Source organism: Etheostoma cragini, chromosome 4 (genome assembly GCF_013103735.1).
Source record: "Etheostoma cragini isolate CJK2018 chromosome 4, CSU_Ecrag_1.0, whole genome shotgun sequence".
NCBI lineage: Eukaryota > Metazoa > Chordata > Actinopteri > Perciformes > Percidae > Etheostoma > Etheostoma cragini.
The window spans coordinates 26,681,686-26,707,365 of NC_048410.1; the positions used below are offsets into that span (position 1 = coordinate 26,681,686).

General features: G+C 40.9%; 1 protein-coding gene across 25 annotated transcripts in view; it reads right to left on the reverse strand.

Moving 5' to 3' along the window:
- nfasca (neurofascin homolog (chicken) a) overlaps positions 1 to 25,680 on the reverse strand; it is a 149,132-nt gene that overhangs the window by 21,411 nt on the left and 102,041 nt on the right. For 7 of the 25 annotated variants that reach the window (XM_034868216.1, XM_034868217.1, XM_034868224.1 and 4 more), the window contains 19 exons: positions 25,316 to 25,500; positions 25,094 to 25,225; positions 24,130 to 24,273; positions 23,215 to 23,326; positions 22,034 to 22,200; positions 20,836 to 20,983; positions 19,732 to 19,856; positions 17,783 to 17,827; positions 16,665 to 16,766; positions 15,008 to 15,205; positions 14,313 to 14,383; positions 13,785 to 14,007; positions 13,042 to 13,157; positions 12,692 to 12,902; positions 11,977 to 12,099; positions 9,363 to 9,536; positions 7,304 to 7,330; positions 3,499 to 3,738; positions 2,636 to 2,779 (listed from right to left, as the gene is read on the reverse strand). In XM_034868216.1, coding sequence (XP_034724107.1) covers positions 2,636 to 2,779; positions 3,499 to 3,738; positions 7,304 to 7,330; positions 9,363 to 9,536; positions 11,977 to 12,099; positions 12,692 to 12,902; positions 13,042 to 13,157; positions 13,785 to 14,007; positions 14,313 to 14,383; positions 15,008 to 15,205; positions 16,665 to 16,766; positions 17,783 to 17,827; positions 19,732 to 19,856; positions 20,836 to 20,983; positions 22,034 to 22,200; positions 23,215 to 23,326; positions 24,130 to 24,273; positions 25,094 to 25,225; positions 25,316 to 25,500 — 2,687 coding nt within the window. The remainder of the gene's footprint in view (positions 1 to 2,635; positions 2,780 to 3,498; positions 3,739 to 7,303; positions 7,331 to 9,362; positions 9,537 to 11,976; positions 12,100 to 12,691; positions 12,903 to 13,041; positions 13,158 to 13,784; positions 14,008 to 14,312; positions 14,384 to 15,007; positions 15,206 to 16,664; positions 16,767 to 17,782; positions 17,828 to 19,731; positions 19,857 to 20,835; positions 20,984 to 22,033; positions 22,201 to 23,214; positions 23,327 to 24,129; positions 24,274 to 25,093; positions 25,226 to 25,315; positions 25,501 to 25,680) is intronic. The other 18 variants (XM_034868228.1, XM_034868226.1, XM_034868227.1 and 15 more) reach the window with 11 other exon arrangements.

Genomic DNA, 25,680 nt, shown 5'->3' on the forward strand with positions numbered 1-25,680 from the left:
TTTTGGAAAATGGCTGCAATGAAACAAAGAGTGAAAAATTTAAAGGGGTCTGAATACTTTCCGTACCCACTGTACACTCTGCAGTATGTGCTGTACCTTATGTGTCCAACACAAATGTGCATATCTGACACATTTTCACAATATTTTGAGAAAAGAGCAGAAATGCAATTGGTTAAAATTATTAATATGGCGTCAATTCCGCTGTGTCTGTTTGCTGATTCCATCTATATCCTGATAAAATTCCATTTAAACATCAATAACTTGTAAAAATAACCTGAGTACTGTTCAGCTGTGGTTTGGTGATGGTTCAACAGAAGAAAAAACGTAAACTCAGCAATTATCGTGATCCGTAAACTAGGAGGTAACCAATGTGACAGTCCACCTCCGTATGTTCAGCAGCACTACTTTATTTTTCAAGAATGCTATTGCCTGAGGATCGAATGCATTTCTCTGTATTCATGTACAAGGAGGACAGGATCACTTCTTAACTAAGGCCAGGGTATAAAACACTGAGAATAATGTACATTTCCACAGCACTAATTTCATCAGTGTTACACTTAACACCATGCTGCTCTCACTTTCTCTTTTCAGTATCAATGCCGTTTTCATCCACTCGCTTGCCCTTGGTCACTGTTGGGATTGTTGTTAAGCTACTGTCAGCAAAACTCAACACATGCTACATATCTATAATAAAAAATGAGGGATTATTTGAGCTGCTGGAAGTATTTCAATGTGAAATATAGGTTCAGAAAATTGATGTGGAGGAAGTGTTCAATTGGCATTAGCAGCGAATTAAAACACAGCAGATCAGAAAACAGGGAGGAGTCTACCAAAATATGTAAAATATATTTATTAAATGGGAGATAAAAAAATATGTGAAATGTCTTGGATATCCAACCCTTTTCAAATATCTATGGAGTTGAGGTAAATAAATGCTGGGGCCACTATGTGATCATTTTTACAAAATATCCTGAATTCTATGATTAGCATACTGTATGCTTTGAAATGCAAATCATGCATTATGGACACAAAAATTATTCAACGATGTATACGACAGTACTACAATGTGGCCATAGCAATTTTATACGTTCATCATGTGAAACAACTGCCTCATAGTCAAGTCTGGTGCAAACAACTTTGGTTACACTTGGATTAAATGCAAGCAGTTATTTGAAAATATCAAGATTAGAATAAAAATATGTTGCTGTGTATATATGAACATATATGAAGACAGAAGGGGGATGGGGAGTGTCTGGGGCTCCTTGCCACTCTTCACTTTGAGTCAAAGCTTTCACATCTGACCTTGGAGAGCAGGGGATGGGTGGGGGTGGGGGTGGGGGTGGCGGGGGACCATTAGATCAGCCTCATCATCCCCTCCCTCTCTCCCTTTCTCTGTCTGTTCCCATTCAGACATCATTAAGAATTAAAGCCACTGCCTAAGTACATTAAAAATACATCCTCCCTTCCCTTCTTGATCAAAGATCCCAGACTGTTGAATTGGTAAAGACATAACAGAGGGCCTATAATCACTGGGCTGTCCAATCACAACCAGCACTGGGACTCCAGAAAATGAAATGTGAAGGGTTTTATGAAAGCAGACTTCAAGAGTGCTTATCAACCAATCCAAAGCAAAAGCAAGTGATCATGGAAGCATGGATGACCAAAAAAAGTGATAATTTGACAGTACAGCATTTCAGACAAAGCAAGCTGCACAGCCCATTCACAGTGCTGGTCCAACAAGAGCCATTCAAAGCCAGGCAGAGTGATGAGAAGAAACCATCATGATGTGGTGCACTGCACAGGAAGGTAATAGTGACATGATGATGATCAACATTTTCAACATATATAGAGAGAGAAGGAGTACAAGAGAGAAAGAAACACAGAAACACAGACTGTTGTATGGTTTGCCTTCTGCTTTTTAACAAATTCAGACAGCGGACCTCAAATATCACCCTCAATAAAAAGGGTGATTTTAAAATAACAGGCCACCGGAGCAGCTGCTGCTAAAGGTTATCTCCAGTGAGGGAGATATATCTTCCATTTTTTTTTAAACTGTGATGGCACAGTTTTTTCTCTAGTTGTTTACCAAAACCAAGATCCCTTTTTTTGTCCTGAGGTTTTCTTGCCCTTCTTTTATGCCGTTTGCCCTTTATGCTCTAGCCTCATCCTTTTAGGTTTCCTAAAAGAGCTCTCCATTAAAGTTGCTGGGGAAATCAGTGTGACAAGGACAACTCTAATCGTGGTCAAATTCTACTGCTAACTGGATTGCATTACATTCAGAAAACTACATTTCAATCTAGCGATACATGTGTGTAAATAAAGATGAACAGAACAGTATTTACAGGGTGGGGCCGAGTGCTGTTGTAGGTCAAAGTGTCTTTCACAGTCATTTATCCATTTCCAGCTTAAGTTAAGGTTAAAATCTTTGTTTTTGAAGTGAAATTATAAAATATCAGCTCTTTCAAAGCTGTGTTATTAAAGTTTTTTTTTTTGCCACTTGGTGGCAGAAATTTTAGTTCAGTTTTGTCTGATCTCTCAATTATATTGCCTTGTATGCGCCTGCTCTTTTTATTTATTATCTTCTTCCTACTCCGGCTGTTTAATCACGTTCAGATCTGGCTTTTGGTTTCAATACCTCCTTGGTCTGGTGTCTTACTGTCCAGTGTGAGCTCTAGCACAAACTCGCTGCTGCCGGCCTGGAAGTTGTGTCTCCAGCTGACGTTAGCGTAGTTACTGTTAGGCTCCACCGTCAGATTCCAGATCTCCCGCCCACTGGCCCCTACAGTCAGGGTTAAAGGGTTAAAGGCCAGGGGCAGGGGGCAGAGATTGCAGTTAACAACCATACACAGGGCTCCGTTTAGACCTATGCATGGTTCTAGCACTAAGAAAGTCTTCATACAAGAATGGTCGTTTTGATTGGGATCAATCCAGATCATGGTCTGCTCAAAACCAGAAGTAAACTGAGGACTTTTCAATTCATGAAACACCTAGTTTCAATGCTTACTTCTGATTTAGAGTCAACTAATTAACCCTAAGACTTAAACACTGCAAATATCAGGCCTGCCGTCAGGAATTATGGACAGGGGAATACAATTTTCACTCTTTAAAACCACTCCAGCCCCATACCAGTACTTTTTCATGGGCCCCTCTGGGCCTTGAGCCGGGGTCATTTGTACCCTATGATCCTTTCCTGACGGCAGGCCTGGCCAATATCACAACCCTCATCACTCTAACGTGTCCAAGAACTTTACAGTTATCAACATCCAATGAATTAAAAAAAAGTTTGGATTCTCACTTCCTGACCAGGAGGATAGTTGCCAGCTACATTCCAATATTCTGAAGTAATTCCCCACTTTGTGTACAGTAGGTACATCACAGCTTATTGGAATGCAGCCCTGATGTGGTTTCCTGTATTGTCAGGTGGGAGAAGGCCATGAGTGCCATTTATGATAACACAAGAAATTCCCGTAAAAACCACAATGGGACAACAGCATGTACCCAAATCATTCTGATCACTTTGCCTGATGGTGACCAGCTGAGGAGGTGTGCCGATAGTGGTAGCCTCAGTTGTAGTGGTGGTGGTAGTAGTAGTAGTAGTAGTAGTAGTAGAAGCTGTAGTAGAAGTCGTAGAAGTTGAGGTACTAATTGTTGTAGGAGCAACGGTAGTAGGAGGAAGAGGAGCAAGAGGAGGAGGAGTAGGAGAGAAAGCTGAAGCCAGGGAGGCATCTGTAAGCTCGACTACAAGGGAATGGATGGGAGAGAGCAGAGGGTTAAAGACATGGCAGCAGAGCATCACACAGGTAGACACACAGTGACACACACAGGAGAGTCAATGAAGCCCCGAGCTGAAAGCTCACGAGCAGCATGTATCATTGCGCAGAGCACACGCATCACTGAGTCATGATAAGCATTCATCTCCACACACACTTCATTGTTGTTCCTGCAAGACTTAGATTCCACTGCCACCAAGAGGACGGATGCTGATATTACAACAAGCCTCTCATGCTGGGTTCCTTTGAAGGGCAATTCAAATACTGTATTTATATAAGGTTGTGAGAACCAGAAACTGGTAACCACATTTTTATTCATTCAGTCATTTAAAACAGCACCCCACTGGGTGATTCTGGGTAATTATTATGATAAAACCTTGTGCCAAGACACAACACCAACATGTAATATTTCAGTTTTCCAGAGTGTGGGGCGCTATTAGGCAAAAATCTGGCAGCTCGATGCATGTATGTGTTTATGGTTGTTTTCACACGTTATTATGAGGCCACGTCTAAGACAATTTTCTGTCTTGACAGACATAGTTTTCTGAATCTGGTTCCATTACAGTAAATGGAGGACCATTTACTCGTTGTGGGAATTGATAACCCCTCATGATGTCAGCAGGGTTTATCTCGGTAGGGATGATGGGGTTACCTTGACTTGGACATCAAGAGTTGAAACGTATACCAACGCCTGTGTTACAAACTGGGGCTTAGGGGAGCTTGGAATACATGGGTCACACGTATGTTGCATTATGGGATACGCAGGATCAATTTAGCATTAAAGTATATCTCAACCTCTGCTTCCATTTTGACCCTTCTTTTCTCAAATCAGTCTTCCGAAAGTCTCCCCAATTTTATGGAAATGTAAAATAATTTTCCCAGTAATCCTAATAAGGATCTATTTACAGACCCCTTTCAACCCTGGGTACAGTGTTTGAAATCAACTTTGTTGTCCACCAGCCAAATGGCTAGAGAATGTTAAAATTTGACCAGCCACCTAATATATTACCATTGTTTTTTTGGCTGGTGTGTGAAGCAAATCTACAGTCCCAACCCCATCAGGTTTTTAACACCCTTTGGCTAGTAGATGGTACTAATTTTTAACCCTGCATGTACAGACAACTCTTTCACACACACACAACTGATGGGGAAAAAAACAACGTATCACATGTTATGTCACATTTCATCCAGTGTCTCTTTACAGTTGTTGTTACTGCCTCATTTTGTTTTCTTGATACTAAGCCATTACCCGTAAGCTGTTTATCTGTTTCCGAGTATTTATGTCAAACATATGTAGGCTATTTGGAGGTAGTGCTATAAATATCAGAGTAGCTGTGGCAGAAGTTGGTGGGGGTCAGACCCCAATACATTTTGAGGACGGACCAACATGTGTCAGTAATACAGTGTATGGAACGGTGATCAGGTACTCAAAAGCTGGCAATTAACTCAGGTTCTTAGGGTTGTTCACACATTGTTTGATTAGATAGAACCAGATTTAACTTAAAGAAAAACACCCAGGCCTGGTGTTATGTTTTGTTTTCTTCATTTTTTACTTTTGTGACACTATGGTGCCCTCTTGTGGGGGTCCGACCCCGATCAGGTTGGGAACAAGCACATTCTTTTCCACTTAAGATGTTGCTCGCTCCTACTGTACCTTAACATTGAGGTCATCTCCAGTTAAGGGTACCACTACTAATACCCCCACCCCAAAACATTTCCAAACCCCAGCCAGCATGCTTGTATCACCAGGCTGGATGCCAAGCATGCCCCTCAAACCACCGTGCAAGAGAAAGACGAGATGATGGAAACATCAGCGTGTTCAAGAGCCATTGCAGCCCAGTGAGGTGGGCCAGCTAAGCCCAAAGCTTCAAGCCACCTTACCTGTAATCTCCAGTATTGTATGTACAGCTGACCAGGTGAACAGAAGCAATGGATAAAGCTGCTAGAGTGGCATGACTTTTGAAAAAGCCAAGAAGCAAGATGATCAAGCCAGTGAGTGAATGCGCAAGCCAACTGCTGCTGGAATTTTATTCGTTTGTCATCCTGAACACTCATCCAGTCGCACCATTCGTCAAAATGATTCCCCCCGTCTTGAAGCAAGGACATGCATCTCCTCCTATCCCACACACACTCCCAAAACAGCAGTCATCACCACATCGTATCCGATGACAATGACTGAAAAACGGATCAAAACCCATTTGTTGCTACACAAGGTTTACTTGCGTCTCATGGCAGACAGGAAGAGGCAGTGATGCTGTGAGACTGCATTGTAATGGTGCGCTATCAGGGATTGGTTCAAAAATCAGACGTGAAACGTCAACATAAATACAAATGACTTGGAGGATTGTACAGCAGCTATCAGGCTGTTTGTCCTGATCATTAGGACAATCGAGAATATAATGCCAAATTGGTTCGTTATATTTCACTCATTAAATGTGTGAATCACAGAGGAAACTAAACTGTTTCCAAAGCCAATGTTGACCTGAGCATGTTGAGTGGGCTTCTTCAATCCCTGACAGCACACAGCAGCTTAACACACAGAGGAAAGATGGAAAGATGAGAAAAGAAGCGTAGACAGCAGTTCAGTCCAGTAGCAGAAACACAGCGTGGCCTGTTTTCACTTTGAGCTTTCAACCTTTGGTCTATTTCATTTCATTTTTGATGTGGGTTTTACAGTTGCTTAGACAGACTAAGAAAAACAGTCTTCGTGGGTGGGGTAAATTATTATAATTTTTTGACATTTTAAGATGAGTTTAAACTAATCGAAATGGGAAACAATATTAATTGCATGATCTATTACAGAAATAACTATGATTTGTATTACCCTCTACAATAACTTTAAATCTGTTTGCAGTGTTGCTGTAGCTTTTATAAGCATGAAAGTGCAATCATGAATTTGAAATGATAGTTGGACAAACCAACTAAAGGTCCAGCTTTTTTCTCTGAGTTTGCTCTGTTGAAATGGAATGGAATGGAAATACAGTCTGTGTGTGTATACATATATACACACACACACACACAACCAGTATATATACTGTATATAATGAGCTTGCATGTCAACAGATCAATCTCCATGATAACTGAGGGAAAGGATGATTGTATAGTCGTAGCAGAACTTGGATTATTCCTTCAAGCTATTATTGTCAACATAAAAAAATGGGGCATTGAAAAAGCCCATGTGAAAGCCTAGACTCTGCTAACCTGCTAGCCATGGATAGCTTCCTGTGTGGTACCATACGAGAATTGTACATACTGTATGTTCTTGTAACGAATATTTACTGATTATGTAAAATATAAGAACATGTGGTAAATCTATGTTTTCCCCAATGGGGTAAACACTAATATAGCAACTTCCTCTGTTGCATACCAGAGTGAGCAGCAGGGGGTGGTAGAGTTGCACTTCAGTGGACAATACAATGAAGGTGGACTGCACTGCTGCTTAGTGTTAAGATAACAGATAGAGAGATAGATATGGAGGATGGGCGTGGGGGGGAAAGGCGACAGGCACGCTTGCGCTTCTCATTCCCCATTACCTAGACCTGTAGAGTCAGTAAAGTTTTCTGCCAACAAAAAGACAAGTGGAGACAGGAGAGAGGGAAAGCTGTGAGAAAGACAGAGAGGGACAACAAGCACGACAGCAGCTGGAAGGTCGCATCAACAGATAATCTCATTTATCTCTTATGGCATACCATGCAATGTGTTTGGGTTTACAGTTATCTGCCACTGACAAACTTCTACTGATGAAGAAAGTATGAAAATTGCTCAGTGACATATTGTGAATTTTCCAACATTGTATTTTGGAATGAAAAAAAAAATTTAAGACACATGTTTGAATAGAATAAGGGCTTGTTACCACTGGACGGCTTCAAAACATCCTGTCAGATGTAAACTTTTATTCATGACTGTCAAATATCACCGTATTGCTGTAGCTTGGATGTATACATGAGTGGCTAGAAAGTCACTGGTGGATTCTGATCATCTTCTGATCCAGCTGTGTGTTTGTGTGTGTGTGTTTGTGTGTGTGTCACACAATGTTGGTGGTGTTGGATAATGTCATCCCTTAGAGAAAGACCAGTTATTTCTCCATCTGATACACTAACAAAGAGGCCTGTGTTTACTAAGGGGCTATAACCTCACTCACTTTCTGTGTCTCTGTCTCTCTCTCTCTCGCACGCACAGACATGTGCGCACACACACACACACACACACACACACACACACACACACACACACACACACACACACACACACACACACACACACACACACGGAAACAATACTAGAACCACTGTGTGTCAGGGACAAATGATCCTGTTAAACTTCTAAAAACCTGTATCGGTTTAATGAAATATGATTAGAATAAGAATAAGTGTGTTTGATACATTATATAGCATAAGATCCATATTATTTTTTAATGTCTCTCAGCTCTTTCTGACTACCCTACCCTGTCTGTGGCTTTAAAAATGGCTCACATATATTTAGCTTAATTTTTACAAAAGGTGCAGTAGTTTTGTAAAACAGCTGGGGTCTCATTTATAAACATGGCGTATGCACAAACGGGGCTGAAAATGTGCGAACGCCACTTTCCACGCAAAGGAAAACAAACGCAAATTTTAAACAACAGGAATTGACGACGCAGATGGTGCAATAAGGATTACTTGTAGTATTTTAAGTTTAAGTATCTATTTTATTTTATCTAATGTCTAAGTCACATTTTTTCACACCTTCTCATCCAGCAGGGTTATTCGTGCGTGATTATTGTTCCACAACCACCTTTCAAAAACCAACTCAAATCTTAAATTAAAATCTGTTCATAGTATTTTATCTGTGCTGTCTCACTACCCAGAGGAAAAGGGCAGACAGCTAAGCGTTTTTTTGTTCACATCACATATAATGCTACTTCATCACTAATATATATAATATTTAGATCCGTTAAGTCTTATTACATAGATCTGGTATCAAAGCTGTCCCTAAGTGCCGTAATGTCTGCCATTTAGGACAGTATTGTAAACATAGGTATATGTATATAGATTTTAAGTTATAGGTACTGTATATAGATTATAGGTTTTTCCTACATTGTACGGCATAATGAAAGAACAACGGCCAAGGTCATTAACATACATCAGCATTCATGAGGTCCTTTGCATTGACTATTTATGGTTAAAAATGGACGTCTACAGAGCGTGATAAGGGGCTGATTCAGGTATGCACACTTGTGGGTAATCTGTGATATTTAAAAAGGGAACATTGCTTACAGATGTGCGTATGCACAGTTTTATATTGTAAATCTGAATCTTTTTTGGCGTACGCCATCTTTGCCTTCTGGGGGTATACGTACACTTTTAGTGAGGATCCCGGGCACAGTTTTATAAATGAGACCCCTGGACACTGTAGCTCTACGGATATGTTACTCAACAGTGTGTTTTTAATGGAATTTGATCAAAATAACAAGTTAGGTGAAGCTTTGTAAGTCTTGGTGAGTTTTAGTGTTCCAGATGTATTTTCACTCTTGAAGAGTAACGTTTTTTTGGAATGCACTGATTGACTCAACAACTCTTTGACAAACAAGTTGTCAACTATGGAAACACTCACCTTCATTGGCAAAGTGTGGAGACTCTTCAGCAAAGACCTCCCCTGCTCCCACCTGGGTGAGCGCTGACAGGTAGAACTTGTAGCGGGTAGATCGGTCCGGCAGGCGCAGGGTGAACTCTGTCACATTAGGAGAGAAAGTCTCCAACTTGGGATGACCCACCCTGGAGCCATTGACTGCAAACACACAAAAGAATGACAGAAAAAGACTTATGGGTTGGTTTTCTATCAGAATTATTCCCAAATCATCATGCAGGTCTGATCAATTTATCAAACTAACGAGCTGGCCCCGCTAGTCGACCACAACCTAAAATTTAGAGGAAGCAACATGCAGTCACTGTCATTCACGTTAGCCTGGATTGATTATTATATGAATACATTGGTGTCATGCTAGTCTACCAGTGTATTAGCGTAACCAGCGTAACCAACTGGATTTCCCTCTCCTAAACCACTTCAGAAGAGTAATGTTAGTCACAGCACTTACTTGCTTACCAGGGGTCAGTCCTTGGCCCCATCCTCTTCATCCTCTACCTTATCCCCCTTGGCCAAATCATCAGCTGCCACAACATTTCTTTCCACTGCTATGCTGATGACATACAGCTCTATGTAAATGTCACAGCTGACACCCCACCCTCACAGTCATCCCCATCAAAACTCACCACTTGTCTGGAGGAGATAAAGGTATGGATGGAGCAAAGCTTTCTTCAACTCAATAGCTCCAAAACCAAAGCCATCCTGGTTGGAACTCCTCATCAGACCAAATAATCATCCATAACCAGCATCACCTTTTCCAGTACTAACATCCCGCTCTCATCAACAGTTAGTAATCTTGGTGTAAAAATGGACTCCCAACTCACTTTTGAAGCCCATATAAATCACCTATGCAAGACCTATTTCTACCACCTCCGTAACATCTCCAAACTCCGACCTATTCTTTCCCTCCCGGACGCCGAAAAGCTGGTTTATGCCTTTGTCTCCTACAGACTGGACTATTGCAACGCACTTCTCGTTGGGATCTCTAGAAAGAGTCTGCAGAGGCTTCAGTACATTCAAAACTCTGCAGCTAGGATCCTGATGAGAGTGCGGAAACATGAGCACATTACCCCCTTTCTCCACTCACTACACTGGCTTACCATCTCCACCAGGATTGAGTTCAAGGTTTCCCTCCTCACACATCAATGCACCCATGGACATGCGCCCCCTTGCCTCAAAGAACTTATCAAACCACAGAACCCGCTCCCTTCGCTCCACCCACTCAAACCTCCTCCACATTCCCAGAACCAGACTCAGGACAATGGGAGATAGGGCATTTTGTGCTGCTGCCCCACGTCTGTGGAATGCCCCCCCTGACACCTTGAAGGCACCTCAATCCACTGAGTGTTTTAAAAAATGCCTTAAAACATTTCTTTTTAGCAAAGCTTTTGGTCCTCTTTAGATGTTTTTTATCCTCTCTTCTAAGAATAGCTTTATGTTCTTCTTTCTTTTTTGTTTTATTTTTCTCTTTTTTAGCTGTAGCACTTTGAGATCTATTGAGGAAAAGTGCATTATAAATAAAATGTATTATTATTATTGCTTTGGGGTTTGTAAAGCATTCAAGATCAACAAAGAATGGGCCACATTAGAAAAAAATCCTTTTTCATTTTTTTCTTCTCTGTAGATGCTCTCCCCTTCAAAATCACTGCAGTAGTCGAGAATGATTATTTCCAAAGAGAGCCATTTATGTCATCTCAAATATGAGAAAAGTATGCGTGTTTTTATGCAATTTGAGCGGACTTCCCCTTTAAAAGGGAACTATGCAGTTTTTAATTAGCTTATTTTACCTTAACTGAACGTTACTGCTGCGTCAGGTGCTGCTAAGCTCCTGTAATGCCCTGCAGTGCCCTGCTTGCCATGAACTACTACAACTACTATTTCTAGTCAGAGTTCCATTATCTTTTATTGAGACCATTATCGCCAATGTTCATCACACCCTGTCAGACTCCGCCTACCAAGAGCCGAAGGTCTGTCCGAGGTTTCTCCCTAAAATGAAGATTTTCCTCGCCAATGTCACACTAAATGCTACCTCTTAGGAGAATTACTGGAATTGTTGGGTCTTTGCAAATTATGGTGTGTGGTCTAGACCTAACATATCGGTAAAGTCTGTCCTTAGATAACTCCTGTTATGATTTGATACTATAAATAAAATTGATTTAAACTGAATGTAATTAAAAGCTAGGAAAGCATTGTAGGAGGATCAAAGAAAGAGGAAATGGCGGACTGACAGAGCAAAGAGCCAGACACAAGTAAACATAAGAGCTGCAAAATGTCTATCTCTATAATATCATTTGAGCTGACTTTCCCTTTGAGTAATTTTAGTGAAACTACTTTAAATTGTATATGGTGGTCATTTCCAAGTACCGGTACCGTAACAGCAGAAATACACGTGCATCAAAATCCAAATGGTGTTTTGCGTAAAAGTGTTGATTGTGTGACTCTCACGGTCAATGCGAGAGATATAACCTCATAAAGGTTATACTGTTTAGCAAATCATCCCTAAGTAAGGTTAGAAGTCCAAAGGATGGAAACCTTATATGTACAGTATGTGTGGATACTTGTTTGAAGAATCAAAGCAGCTCACCTGTTTGGTACTTGAGCTGGTATCCAATCAGAATGCCGTTGGGCTCCAGAGGTTTGCCCCATTGTAGGTGGAGGGTGTCAAAACTTCTCCGGTTAATGCGGAAGAACTTTGGAGCATCGGGAACTACAAAAACACACACAAAATGCATGATTAGAGAAAACAACCCGGGTCAGGAGAGAGATGAGAAACTAACGCTGTCCAATCTACTCTAGCTCCATAGACATCCAGTGGTGTCAAATTATCTCTCAACATGTTTGGTTAATGCTTTTTCTAGACATTATGATCTCAAAAGCAAATGTAACCGTAGTCACCCATTGTCTGTGAATACAGGCTTCTGCCGTCTGGCCAGATACATTGTACCGAGGTGTAAGACGAAGAGATTGAAGAGCTCATTTGTCCCTGTTACCCTTTGTTTTATTATAACCTTGATGTAATTTGTCCTGTGGGAATATGGAATAGGAATGCATGTTGTGTACAAACTGCTGTCTTTTATTCTCTGTTGGCTGTAGAAAGAATTGCCCCATTTAAAGTGTGTCCTGTAGTTTCGTTCAAAATAAATGTAAAATAAATTTTGTTTGATTGACAGGCTCCTAGCCTTTTAGATTTTCTGGCTTCAGTAACGACATGACAAAGGTAGCAGCAAGCAGTACCCCCACAAACTGGAGCCTCTGTTGGTGTGATATCTTTTGTTTAGCTGCGATGGCCTACTCCTCACCTCCCTCCTTGGTGGTGATTTCCACTGTGTTGCTGGGGGGGCCCTCATAGAGGTTGTTGGCCACAACCATGAACATCTTGTATTTAGAGTAGGGCACCAGGTCGCCCAGGATGCCAGACGGCTCGGCCATGATGCTGTAGAAACCCTTGGTCTTCTTCTCCTTACTTACCACCAGATTCGGAACCAGACTGAACTCGCGCCAGTAGTACAACTGGGAGGTAGAAGGGGGAGGAAAGGCGTTATTAGATCAAAGTTCAATCAAGGAGGGTGGGATTACACCAGTATAAATTGTTAGAAACTAAGAAAAAGGGTCTATTTTTAGGTTCATTACCATAACAAAATACACTCACTCTGTACTCCTTGAACTCTCCAGAGACAGAGCTCAGGTCCACGGGCTTCCAGTGTATGTTCGCCTTGGTGCTGTCAACTTTTGACACCCGCAGGTCAGAGGGGGCGTCGGTGGGCTCTAAACACACGGAAAGGAACACAGTATGCGTAAAAGGTTCACTTCAGTTTATGCAGGAATACTAACAGTTTCCCTCACTGGTGCTCTTGTAGCTTTGCAGTCAATTGCACTGATTGTGTTGTGGGTGTGTGTATTTCTGCTTCCTGTATTTCCCTATTGTCTCTATTGTTTGTTTCTGTACTGTGGGTTTTTGTTTGCGGGATTATTTTGTTGTTGTCTGTTCCCTGGTATCTGTTCTGTTTACTGTTTCATGTCCTAGTTTGTGAAACTACTCCCTTGTCTTGTCTAGTTGTATTTCCTGTCTTGTGTTTTCCAGTAAGTGTATGTTCTGTTTCCTAACAATTCTGACATCTCGGGTTTTTGCCCCTTGTCCTGTCTAGTTTTACTTCTTGTGTTTTCCCTCCTGTCTGATTGTTCTGCCCCGCCCTGATGTGTTTCACCTGTTGTATAACCTGTTCTCTGCATTTGAGTCCACAATGCCTTGAACTGTGACAGATGGCTTTTAAATCAAAGTGCAAAGATTCCTCGATGACATTGTATCAGCCACACAACATATCTACCACCTTTACTCCAAAAAGTTAGTTAGTATTGACTTTTCACAAACTGATATCCAGTGTGTCTACTTACTGTCCTCTCCAGAGTATCCAATGACCGTATTAGACTCAGGTCCTTGTCCAAACTCATTCCTGGCCTGGATCTTAATCTCATAAGGCACATAGGTTTCTGTGTTGTGGACAACATGTTTGGACCCCACCGTGGTCACATTACTCCACTCTTCTCCCAAATCCTTCCGCCGCCACCACACGTTGTAGTGCAGGTTTGGGCCATTTCTCTCCAGATCAAGGAGAGGCTGGAGAAAACAAAATAAATGCTGACTGACTGACAGTCTTTTTTTCTTAATACTGTGTTTGCTTTTTTTAAAAGAACACATGATATGTACTAAACACCCAATGAACCAAGGGACAACACCTGATCTTCCCACTTAAAAAATATAAAAATGTCTTTCTTCAGGCTACTTGATTTTATTGTCACAGTCCATGACCATGATAAAGACGAAATGCATTATTTGCCATTATTTACAATGAATGGCATAACATGCACTGAATTCAGCAGGAATATTCCAAGTTGTTATTTCCTGCCCTGCACATGTCTTACCTCCCAGGTGATCTCCATGTTGTCTTTCTTGGATCCCCATCCTCGTAGACCTCTGGGAATGGCATCTGGAGCTTGTTTTAACATAACAGAATTCACTTAGTTTATACAAAATCAACTCCAACAAACCTCAGAAACCTGAAGCTGACTGGCCGGTAGGCTTTATCGCTGTAGTACTTTTATCTCTGAGATGCTTAAAACTGCACATCCAGCCCATCGGACACATTCACAGGGTTTAGCATTTCTTCTTTATTCCTATTTTGTTTTTTTAAGTGTTTATTTCAAGATAAGATGCAATATTGTGCCTGTAAGTACAAACATGAGCAGAGATAATTGGAGAAAGGTAAAAATATATTAAATGTAATGTAAAATCTATAGATAGACAATTAAACTAAACATTATACGCTAATATCATCGCAAGCAAAGTGACTGGCTAGTAGCTAAGTCAGTAAGTAATATGATACCATAAACTAGAACAGCATACACCAGAGAAGTATATAATATGATGAAGTATATGGGATATAAAGTATGGTCAAGTATAGCATGAGCATTGTATAGTATAATACAAAACATACATATTTTGAGTAATTTATTCTTTTTCTAAAAAGGAAGGTTTTCCTTGCCACTGTCACACCAAATAATTTGCTCGTGGGAAGATGTTATATGATTGTGATTGTGGAGTGCGTGGTGCTCCTCACCCGTTCCACTGGTCTTGTACCGGGGTGAGGGGCGGCTGGGCTGACTGGGGCCCACTGAGTTGATGGCGATGACCCTGAACTGGTAGTTGACGAAGGGGGCGAGCTGCAGAATGACAGAGTTGAGGTCTCCGAGGTAAGTGGACAAGTCCTGCCACCTGCCCGGCTCATAGTGATCCTCCTCGAACTGGACCAGGTATTCTGCAGAGAGAAGGCAGAGCTAGGTCTGTAACAATTATTACATATTAGTCACATTGTCAATTTTTCTTAAATAATCACGTTTTTTTTGTTTAACCGCAATTAATTGCTAAAATTAGCTAAGGTCCCAAAGGGTATGGCTGTTGACTGGTAATTGTTGACTTTGTTCAGATATACCAAATTGTAATTATATAGGTGATTATTTTATTATTATTTTAATTTTTAGTTGGTAGCACTTTACTTGTTGACCCTATATACGGTCACAGCAACAAAAATGACAGAAAAATGGTTTATGACAGTAGAGAGGCTATTTTTACTTTATAGGCTGTGTATTTGTGTTTTTACATTATCTGGGTCACATGACAGTGATCGATAACCAAAAGATGTATCCTTGAATTCAAGTAAAACTTTAATTTGTTTCAAAAAGTAACACATTTTTACTTTTAAAATAGACCGAAAGAGGCAATTATATTGCTAATCGCAATTATTTCTGAGACAATTAATTGTAGAGCAAAAATGTATTTATTATTAATTGATCGTTAGAGCTCTAGGCAGAGCACCTGTTGTTGGTGCAGTAGAAGTCTAAGGAGTATCTGATGCTGGTCCTGAAGCCTTCTCAGCCGGTTCTCTTGGATCTTTTGGATTTCTTCAGATATTCTCGTATTATGTCATTTTGAGTTTAATGAGCCTTTTACATAAATTTTACAAGCCTTTTAAGTAACAGGTCCCATGTTTCTCAGATGGATTATAATTGTGGCCTATCATTTCTCCAGTAATTAGTATTTCTATTTCGGCATACCCCATAATGTCTTTCCTGAGCTTTTTTAGATCTCCTGTACTGTAATCAATTCCAGGACACTTCGAGATAACGCTTGCACATAGGCCTACACCTATAAATTTGCGTTAATACATTTTTTAAATAAATTCAATTTAAAAAAAAAAGACTTAAATTCTAATTTAATTTTACAGCATCACAAACGCTACTACTTTCTTTTGTGATTTTTAAACCTAGACTGTATAAAATAGGTTTTAAAGCGCTCCCTTCTCTTCATCGAGGCCTCTATGTTTAGAGGGTTGTGGTGATGAGCAAAAAAAATCTTCCCTTCCAGGAAGGGCGGGTGTGGCTCAGTGGTAGAGCGGTTGCCTGCCAATCGGAAGGTTGGTGGTTCGATCCCCGCCCCTGCAGTCATTGTCAAAGTGTCCTTGAACTAAACCCCGAGTTGCCCCCGGTGCTGCGCATCGGAGTGTGAATGTGTGTGAATGTTTATCTGATGAGCAGGTGGCACCTTGTACGGCAGCCCCGGCCACAGTGTATGAATGTGTGTGAATGATGAAAGTTTCCTGTAGAGTTGTTAAGACTGGAAAAGCGCTATATAAATATATATAGCACAGTTACATTTACATTCCTGGATGTCCAGAAACAGTGTGAGTGCAGATACATGAGGTGTGTGTGTATACTGACGCGTGATCGGGCTCCTGTGATCGTTTCCGGGGATCCAGGTGAGGCGAACGCTGCGGGCTGCAGCTTCTGTCAGTTCCAGATCAAAGGGAGGGTCTGGACGGTCTGCAGAGAAAAAGTGAATAACCAAACCTTACACCGGGAAGAACACATGCAGACACATACACACCACCATAGGCATGCTGCAAAACACTACTCATGGGTTACATTGTCATCAATTCTCGTAATCTCTCAATGAATCTTAATTTAAAAGACAAACCACTGATTTTGTTATAATATCCAAAAACAACTCTGAATTGCCTCCCAGTTCCAGTTTGAGTTTAACCCTTTTAGGAAATTATAAACCTATGGCCCAGTGAAAAGAGGGGAAATGAGACAAACTACTTCTACAACACAGTTTACCTCCCATTGTGTCAAAAAGCAATGCCTGGTCTGGTGCCTTCAGTGTTTGTTATTGACACAAAAAGTCTCCTTTAGCATCATATTTACATAGGCATCAACTGCATAAAAGCGGGACAGTTATATAGTATATAGACAGTTATACAGTTATATATCTACAAAATATCGTAGCTGGGGTTAAATCTAAATTTCAGTGACATGAACCCTGATCTTTTTAATTCCACACTACTCTTTACTGTTGTCTGTCTTGAAACTACATCATTTTACAGTTGAGCTGCTGTTGCATAAAAACGTTAAAGGGTTGTTTTGATAGTGTTACCTGACGCTGAGAGCCACTGACCAAGCGTCAGTAAATGACGAGTTGGGAGTGAGAATGCGTTGACAATGACTCATAACATCAACAAGAACATGGAATGAGTGGAAATATGGTTCCCAACGGGATCTTATGAGCAATTAGGACAAACATATACTTACCATGACATTAAATGGCTTGACAGGATGGATTGTGGTGCATGCATATACTAATCCATTCTGTATTTTAAACAGTCTCTCCTCTTAAACACACATGGAGAATAAATTATCTTTGGCACATGGTTCTAATTAATACACATATTAAAATAGAGAAAAGGCACAAGTTTAGATAATAACAAACAATAAGCAGAAGAAGACAAAAGCACAGGATAGAAAAGAAAACAAAGACTTCCACCCGAGCGGTGTGTTACCTGGAGGCAAGGCACTAGACACTGAGGGGTGGTGGGAGGCTTCATCTGTGGGCGGGGTCAAGGACCAGGAAGTGGATATAAAGGTTAGAGTTTGCAGGTTAGTCAACAGCCACTTGACAGCAAGGGAGCACAATGGTTATTTATTAATAATTATTTACAAGGAATTAATAAGCGTTAGTGTCACTTAGCTCCAGTTTGAGACAATAATGCAATCATCAGATTTACATCTCAGACGTTTGCATTGACAATTTGATTTGAGACACAGATGTACAGTAACCCAGGCTTTTTTTCATTAAAAAAAATGAAAGTAGACTCAGCAAGTCAGTAAACAACCATTACTATTTCTAAAGGTGTGTCTCTGTTTCTCAGTCTCGCATTGCCAGACCATCCTCCACTGCACAGCGGAGAAGGGTCTGGTCCACACAGCATTCTAGTATTGTAGAAAAACTTGCCCTGGTTTATTGATATTTCTCTAAACCAATCACAAACATCTTTGGTGGCGCTAAGCTAAATAGCCTCGGGAAGGACCTTGTTTTGGTGGAACATGTGTACGTTCAAAAGTAGTTTTAGTCGTGCAACAGAAAACTCCAATTGGACAGATAGTCTAGCTAGCTGTCTGGATTTACCCTGCAGAGATCTGAGGTGTAGGTAACCATAGTCCCCAGAAATCCACCGGAGTTTAGAATTACAACATGAAGAGAGCAGAAGGTAAACGGACATCTAGGCGAAATGATAGACATCTGGCAGAATTGTCGGCGGCTCCCCGGAAATGAAACGTTGTCAATAAATATGACGGTTTCTTGACCTAAACTAGTGTGGATCAGCAAAAGTGCATTTCCACCGATTGGTGGCACTGTTGTGAACAGCGATACATTGGTAAGACACGTTTAAACATGTATCAGCTTGAGTTAAGGTCAGTTAATATTATGTATGTATTATATATGTGGCGTTTTATTTTACTATTATAGAGACCATTATATATAAAGAACAGCCACCGTTGCTGCATCTGGAGCTTAGCGCCAACCAAGACCATTGTGATTGGTTTAAAGAAATATAAAAAAACAAAGCGTTTCTTTTCTCCACCCAAGAATGCATCTGTGGTGAAGCCAGACCTTACTCCACAGCGCTGTGGAGATAGGTCTGGCAATGCAAGACTAGACCAAAACTAAATCTAGTGCTTAGCAGAAGAAATACTTCTTCAAGGGTTACAAACGCACCTTCTAAAAATGAATGCTGAATGACTATATTTGTATTCTTAATAAACAGTAAGTAGCTTACACCTGGGATGCGCTGTCATTATTGAAAAAGTCTCAAATGCCAAAACAATGGCCACAAAATGTTCCAACTGAGTCTACAGTATAGTTTCAGCACTTCCTACACAGCACTATAGTATCTCTATACGCTGCATGCAAATTGTTCAGAATCAGTGGGAGTAAGTAGAGTTAAAGCTAGGTTTGGTGAATATTTCAGTTAAGTGTACAATAAAACATGCATGATTTCCATTTGATGAAGAGCTGAAAAATAGCACAGTGTTAAGGGAAACTGAAGAGTTTTACAGTAAATATCTAAAGAGGAAGAAAATATAAAACAAATCATAACAAAAATATAAATTTGTGTGTGTGTGTATACGTGTGTGTGTGTGTGTGTGTGTGTGTGTGTGTGTGTGTGTGTAATTATATTAGTCGGGTCCAAAAACCGGTAGTTCAGCATACTTGTGGGGTCCCGACTGCTTTGTGGGGCAAAACTGCTGTGTGTGTGTGTGTGTGTGTGTGTGTGTGTGTGTGTGTGTGTGTGTGTGTGTGTGTGTGTGTGTGTGTGTGTGTCACAATGGGAAAGAAAAAATAATATTTAGATACTGTGACATTTGTGTTCAGAAAAATTCTTCTTCCACCTCCTTCTGTATTCTAAATGTGTGGTTTGCTCCAGCACGGTTCTGCATGTGAGTGTACCTAACACAGTGAGGCGGGCTGAGGCTGAGTCCTGGTCTATCTCCGATTTAACAGTGCAGGTGTACATTCCTTCATCGCCCTCATTCACATTGGGGATCGTTAGTGACTCCTCATCTTTCTTCAGTCTGGGAGTCAAACAGAGAGAGGATTGGTTGTTATACATCAATCTTTCAAGATTATATTTGATCTCTTTTAGATCTTCATAAAATCAATTAGTCATTCAATTCTAAAGTGTGATTTGGTATTGTCTGATCCGTTTCAGCGTTTCCGCTCTAAGACAAGTTATGTTCCTGTTGTGGGCCATAACATTAAAGCGGACTGATTGCACTATAGCTTTGAACATGAATTCCTTTTCTGCTCATTATTTGTTTGTTTTGGCAACATGTTTGCCCCTTATCATATATAAGACACACGGTAAGAGAAGCCTTTATCTGACTATAGGAGAAATTCGTGACAGAACAAAAAATTTTGACGCATTCCACACAAACACACAGTAAACATGCATTAAACATAAGCAAACATTATCTCATCCAAAATGCATCTCAAATGCATTCCATAAACCTACCTTCCCCCGCCCTCACGGAAGAAAGAGAACTTACTGCATTATATTGAACTTAATTCTACCTCGATTGCACTTTTTCCATGAAATCAGGCTGTGATCAAAAAGTTATGTTTTGCAAAATGTCTCATTGCAGAATTGCACAATACTATATCAAATGAAAAATATTGCACCAGTGCCCTACCAGATACTGCACATCATACAGCCATAATAGTGAGTAATACAAATATGACCTATGCTTAAACTCACTCCATGAAGACCCCCCCACCCCACCCAGTACACACACACACACACACACACACAATAAACACACACATCTTATCTCTTATTTTTAGGTTGTTTGTTTGAAAACGGCACAAATAAGAATTTATACCTGGAAACGCTACCGTTTTTTTCAGAAGGATTTTCTTTTTTAAATGACAACTTTGCTTGGATTGGTTTATTTTTTCTCTTTCAAAACACAAACTTGCCAATTGGTGTTTAGACTTTACAGATGCAGGAAAGGAGCATCCGAGACGTTTTAGGGTCAGTGTAGGTGCTGTTACCTCCATCCCAGGTAGAGGGGCTTGTCATCCTTAGTCCAGGCCACAGTGATGGGCAGGCTGGGATCAGACTTCACCTTACAGTCAAAGTGAGCCTTGGAGCCCCTGGTGGCTGACTGGTGCTCCGGGGCTCGGACTATACGAGTCGGCTCTGAGTTGGAGTGAGGATGAAGATGAACACACACACACACGCACATACTACATGAACTTACGCATTCAAAATGCATCCAGGAAATTCAGTGAAAGGTGTGTGATGTTGTAGGGTCGCATGGAACACTCACTCACACCAATATACTACCATATGACTTCAAGGTCACATAAACATCTGTTTAATCACCACAGCTGCTAAAATCTGTCTTTTTCCATTGAAGTAAGTGAACAAAATCTGCCCGGGGAAGATAATTTCACTTTCAGTGCAATCTCCAAAAAGGATGTCCATACACAACTCTTTTGTATAAGCAAATCGGTTTTGAAGTGATCGTTATAGCATCAGTGTTAAAATCGTGTACTTTGTCCAAGCAGCCATTCAACTCCTTCGTACAATGACGTATGCAGGATAAGAACAGTCCACTTGCTGTCTGTGCAAGATAAGAACTGCTCCCATCCTGGATTAGAAAAAGGAATCATAATCTTTGCTGCAGATTCTTTTAAAACACATTTAACTTAGAGGTGCTTTTTGAACAGAAGTATCTCTACTTGCCGTTTGGTTCAACACAATGGAATGAATAATGAAAAGTTATCTCACTGCCTTGGCAGAGTAGTTTGCCCGTTTGAAATGTTTTCTGTTCAGTTCTACCCTGCATTCCGAGCTGGGAATATTTCTGCGGTGTGTGCAGTTTGAATACAAAGGTAACTGTTACATAAGATGAGGCCATTTAATTAAAGGCACAAGTGATTGGAATATCCAACAGAGAAGGCTGTTTGGCACAGGGAAAGGAAATCATTTCATAGTTCACCAATTTCACTTCCACACACTATTCTGACATTCAATGGGAATCCTTGTAAGAAGTCATAAACCCCTGTTGGTGCTGATTGTTGCACATACTGTCTTGTGACATGGTTGCACAATGATGTAACAGCAACCTCTCATTTTGTAGTTGCAAGATTATATACTTTAGTTTTCAGGTTCTCTGCGAGTTTGAATACAGAGTCTGAACAGCATGCCCCGTATAAGTCTGGGTGCAACAGCACAATGTCTGACCTTTGACCTCCAGGCGGACCTGGTTCTCGGCCGAGCCCAGGATGCTGTTGGCCACACAGGTGTAGGTGCCCTCGTCCTCTGCTCGGGCGCGTTTGATCTCTAGGGTGCCATTGATGTAAACACGGTAATGACCGCCATCCAGCCCACTGCCCTGTCCGTTCTTAAACCTACACACAGGAAACACCATAAAATATATGAACTAGAAATTCAATAATAAAGTAAAAGTGTACTAATCTTTACACCTAGGGGCTAGCCCAAAAACAACGGATGTGGGTCTTCAGAGGATGCTGCAAAAAACAGTGATTTTTTGCATTTAAAGCTACAGTGCGCAGTTTTGGTCACCCCCATGAGGAATTCCAAGCTCCCCCTCCCCTCTCCATCACACAGTTGCTAGTAGCAAAGGAGGACACAAAGGATATAAAAAAAATAGACTCTTCAGAAGAGGTCAATATATTCACTCAAGTTTCTTGGCACCAAAGTTAGCGGACGCCACAATCTTCTGAACATAGCCATTCAGTGAGTGTATTGTGAAGATAATATTTTTTAATTAACTTTATAACAACTCATTTGGCAATGGCTTGAACGTAACGAATGTTCCTTTATAGCAAGAAGTTACGCACTAAGGGTCCCATCTTGCACACGGCGCAGCACAACACAAATCCAGACGTGTGTTTTTGCTATTTTCACATCCATGGCGTTTAAATAGCAAATGCACATGTGCCCGTCTTTGCGCCCGTGATGAAATGGTCACGTTCGGAAATCGTGACTTGTACACGAAATAAACAAGAAAATCATGACATGTATACAAACCAAAAAATCGAAATAACGTGACCATTTCACAAACTGGTGCATTCTGGGCGTATTGCTATGTTGCGGCAGCAGAAAGTGATCCTTCCCTTGACCAGCTAAATCAGGTAATGGGAGATTACACTCTGATTGGTTTATTGCATGTTGCGCCGAGAACACCTATGATTAATGAAGACACTAAGTACAACCCTTTAGAACCATGCACCCGGCGCACGGAGCCTTTCTTCTCACATCAAACTAGCAAAAGTGGATTTGGACACGCCCTAAACGCACTTGCGCCATGCACTTTACGACGTGCGCTTAGATCGTTTAAATGGTGTCCTAAAACTTTAAATAAACGTAACAAAAAATTCAAAAAACTCAAAAAAGCTCACCAGCGTAAATCCGGCAGCGGGGAACCGAAGAATGGACATTCCAGGAAGGTGCGGTTGTTCTCGATGACTTTAATCAGCTGGTTTTTAGGGCCTAGCATCCTTGGAGCCATGTCTACAAAGAGATGGACAGCTTTACCACTCAATCACTCACAAGAGTAGAGTTATTTTATATTCATTATTTTCCATGTTTTAGCAAAGATTCTACCCCGGTGCTCTTTTTCACAGCAGACATTTGGAAAAAAAAGCATAGTTCAAGTCTCCACAAAGGATCAGGTAGAGTGTGGAGTGGTAACTGGAGAGGTGCCAGTTTACCTTCAGGGCACTGCTGAGGCTCCCCTGAGGAAGGCAACGAACCCCCTAACTGCTGACCCACCATTCCTACATCTTTCTACATTGATGCTTGTGTGTTAATCCAGAGAAAAATAACAGGAAATTCCCCCAAGGGAATAAATACAGGACATAATTAATTATAATAACAATGGCTCTGTGGGGCACCCTGGTAGCTCATCTGGTAGAACATACGCCCTAAATTTCAAGGTTCAGTGATGGGTTTCAGCTGGGTGATGGTTAACTGCTATGCACAACACCATGTAGATAAAACTCAAACAGCTACATAGAATGCAGGCCTCAGTCATTTTATTCTTTACACCTGTGGTATTCCTACAGTGACATGTTTAAATATCTTCTTTATTTGATTTGATTTAATTTGTAATCTATTGAAAACGTTAAACACAAAATTTAAACTGATTACAGTTGACTAGCAGTCAAATCACATTGAAGTAAGATACTTTAGGATAAGCCTAAGTTTGTTTTAGAGTAATAAATAAGATCATATACAGTGTAAATCGGCTAATGTCAAGTACAGACAGGTCCAAGATGTGTAGTTTACTGCTCTGCCCCCCCCCCGGGTCTTACCAAGGACGCTAACGAAGGCATTGGCCAGTAGATAGCCGTGCTGGTTGGAGGCGTTGCACTGGTACACAGCGCTGCTTCCCATCTGCACCGAGCGAAAGATGATGGTGTCACCTAGTACCTGTCTGCTCGGGTTCTGGGGAGAGCCTGGGGAGGGGGCGTCGGGGGGCAGTAACAAAAATAAGATGTTAAGAGAGACTTACAGAATAAATTGTAAACAGATGCACAGTGCAGGCATTATTTGAATCACATTTTGTTGATGAGATTTTTCATTTCAGTCTGATGAACGCCACCTGTTCATAAGGAGGTTTGTGAGATTTGATCACATTTTAACTGAGACAAGCGCTTTGTCAGTGTTTCCATTGAACTGGACAGAGACCTGAATAAAGACCCTGAGGAAGCTGCTGAAGTGAGAGAATTTCCCAAACAGATACAACCTATATATAAAAATCATAAAAATCTTTTAAAAACTTTAATTGGCAATCCTCCTATGGTGAGGACAGGTTGAACAGATTATTTAAAAAATACTTATATATGTAGAGTATGTACGGTATATCATATAAGATGATAATTAGTGAATGCCACGTACGAGTGGTTCTATAATGAGGCCCATTGAGGCAACATTTGTATCTTGAGACATGTAATATTTTAGAAAATTGATTAAAAACAGTAAAGCAACTAAAGACATTGTGTTTGAAAAACTCAAAGTAACTGTATTAGAAGAGTGGCTGACTGGCTGTACGGTAGTTAAACAACTGTAACCCACTGAGCGTAACACCCACTGTATATCATCCGTAGCATTTGCATGTCACTTAGCAAACCCCTTAGTGCTCGGAGGCTACATGTAGAAGACTAATCATACAGGGCAGCTTCTATAGTATGAATATGTCGGTCACCCTCTCACAGAGCTTTGTGGCAATAACTGAATGAATCAATAGCCATTTTTGGAGAAAGAGAGAATATGTACTGTCTATAGGCTCTCCGTTGATGAGCCACTGGATGTTAGGTTTAGGGTTGCCGTTGGCCCGACACACCAGGCGCCCGTTCTCATCAGGGGCGAGCACCAGGTTTGTAGGTTTGTCTAGCCAATAAGGAGCCGCTGTTAAACAAAAGAAGTCAGATTAGCATGATGGATTCAAAGACCGACACAAGGACCTATCTCTGTATAAACACACTCTCAGCGCCTCACCTTTGACCTGAACAAAGATGGAGTGGCGTATGCTGCCTAAATGATTGTTGGCCATGCATACATACTCCCCAGCATCCTCCTCTGACATGTTGATAACCTTCAGGGTCTTGTTGTAGTTCTCATACTTTACTTTTGGCCACGGCAGGTCCCCGCCCTTCTTGAACCACTTGATGGTGGGCGTTGGACTGTAACGGCAGAGGGAAAACAAATGAAATCCCTGAACAATTCAATCAAATCCTTGCTTTTATAAGACGTTCACTTTTTCCAAACGTCACATTTAGGGAGCTTAAAGGTCCCATGATGTGGTGCTCTTTGGATGCTTTTATATACCCCTTAGTCGTCCCCTTGTACTGTAGCTGAATTCT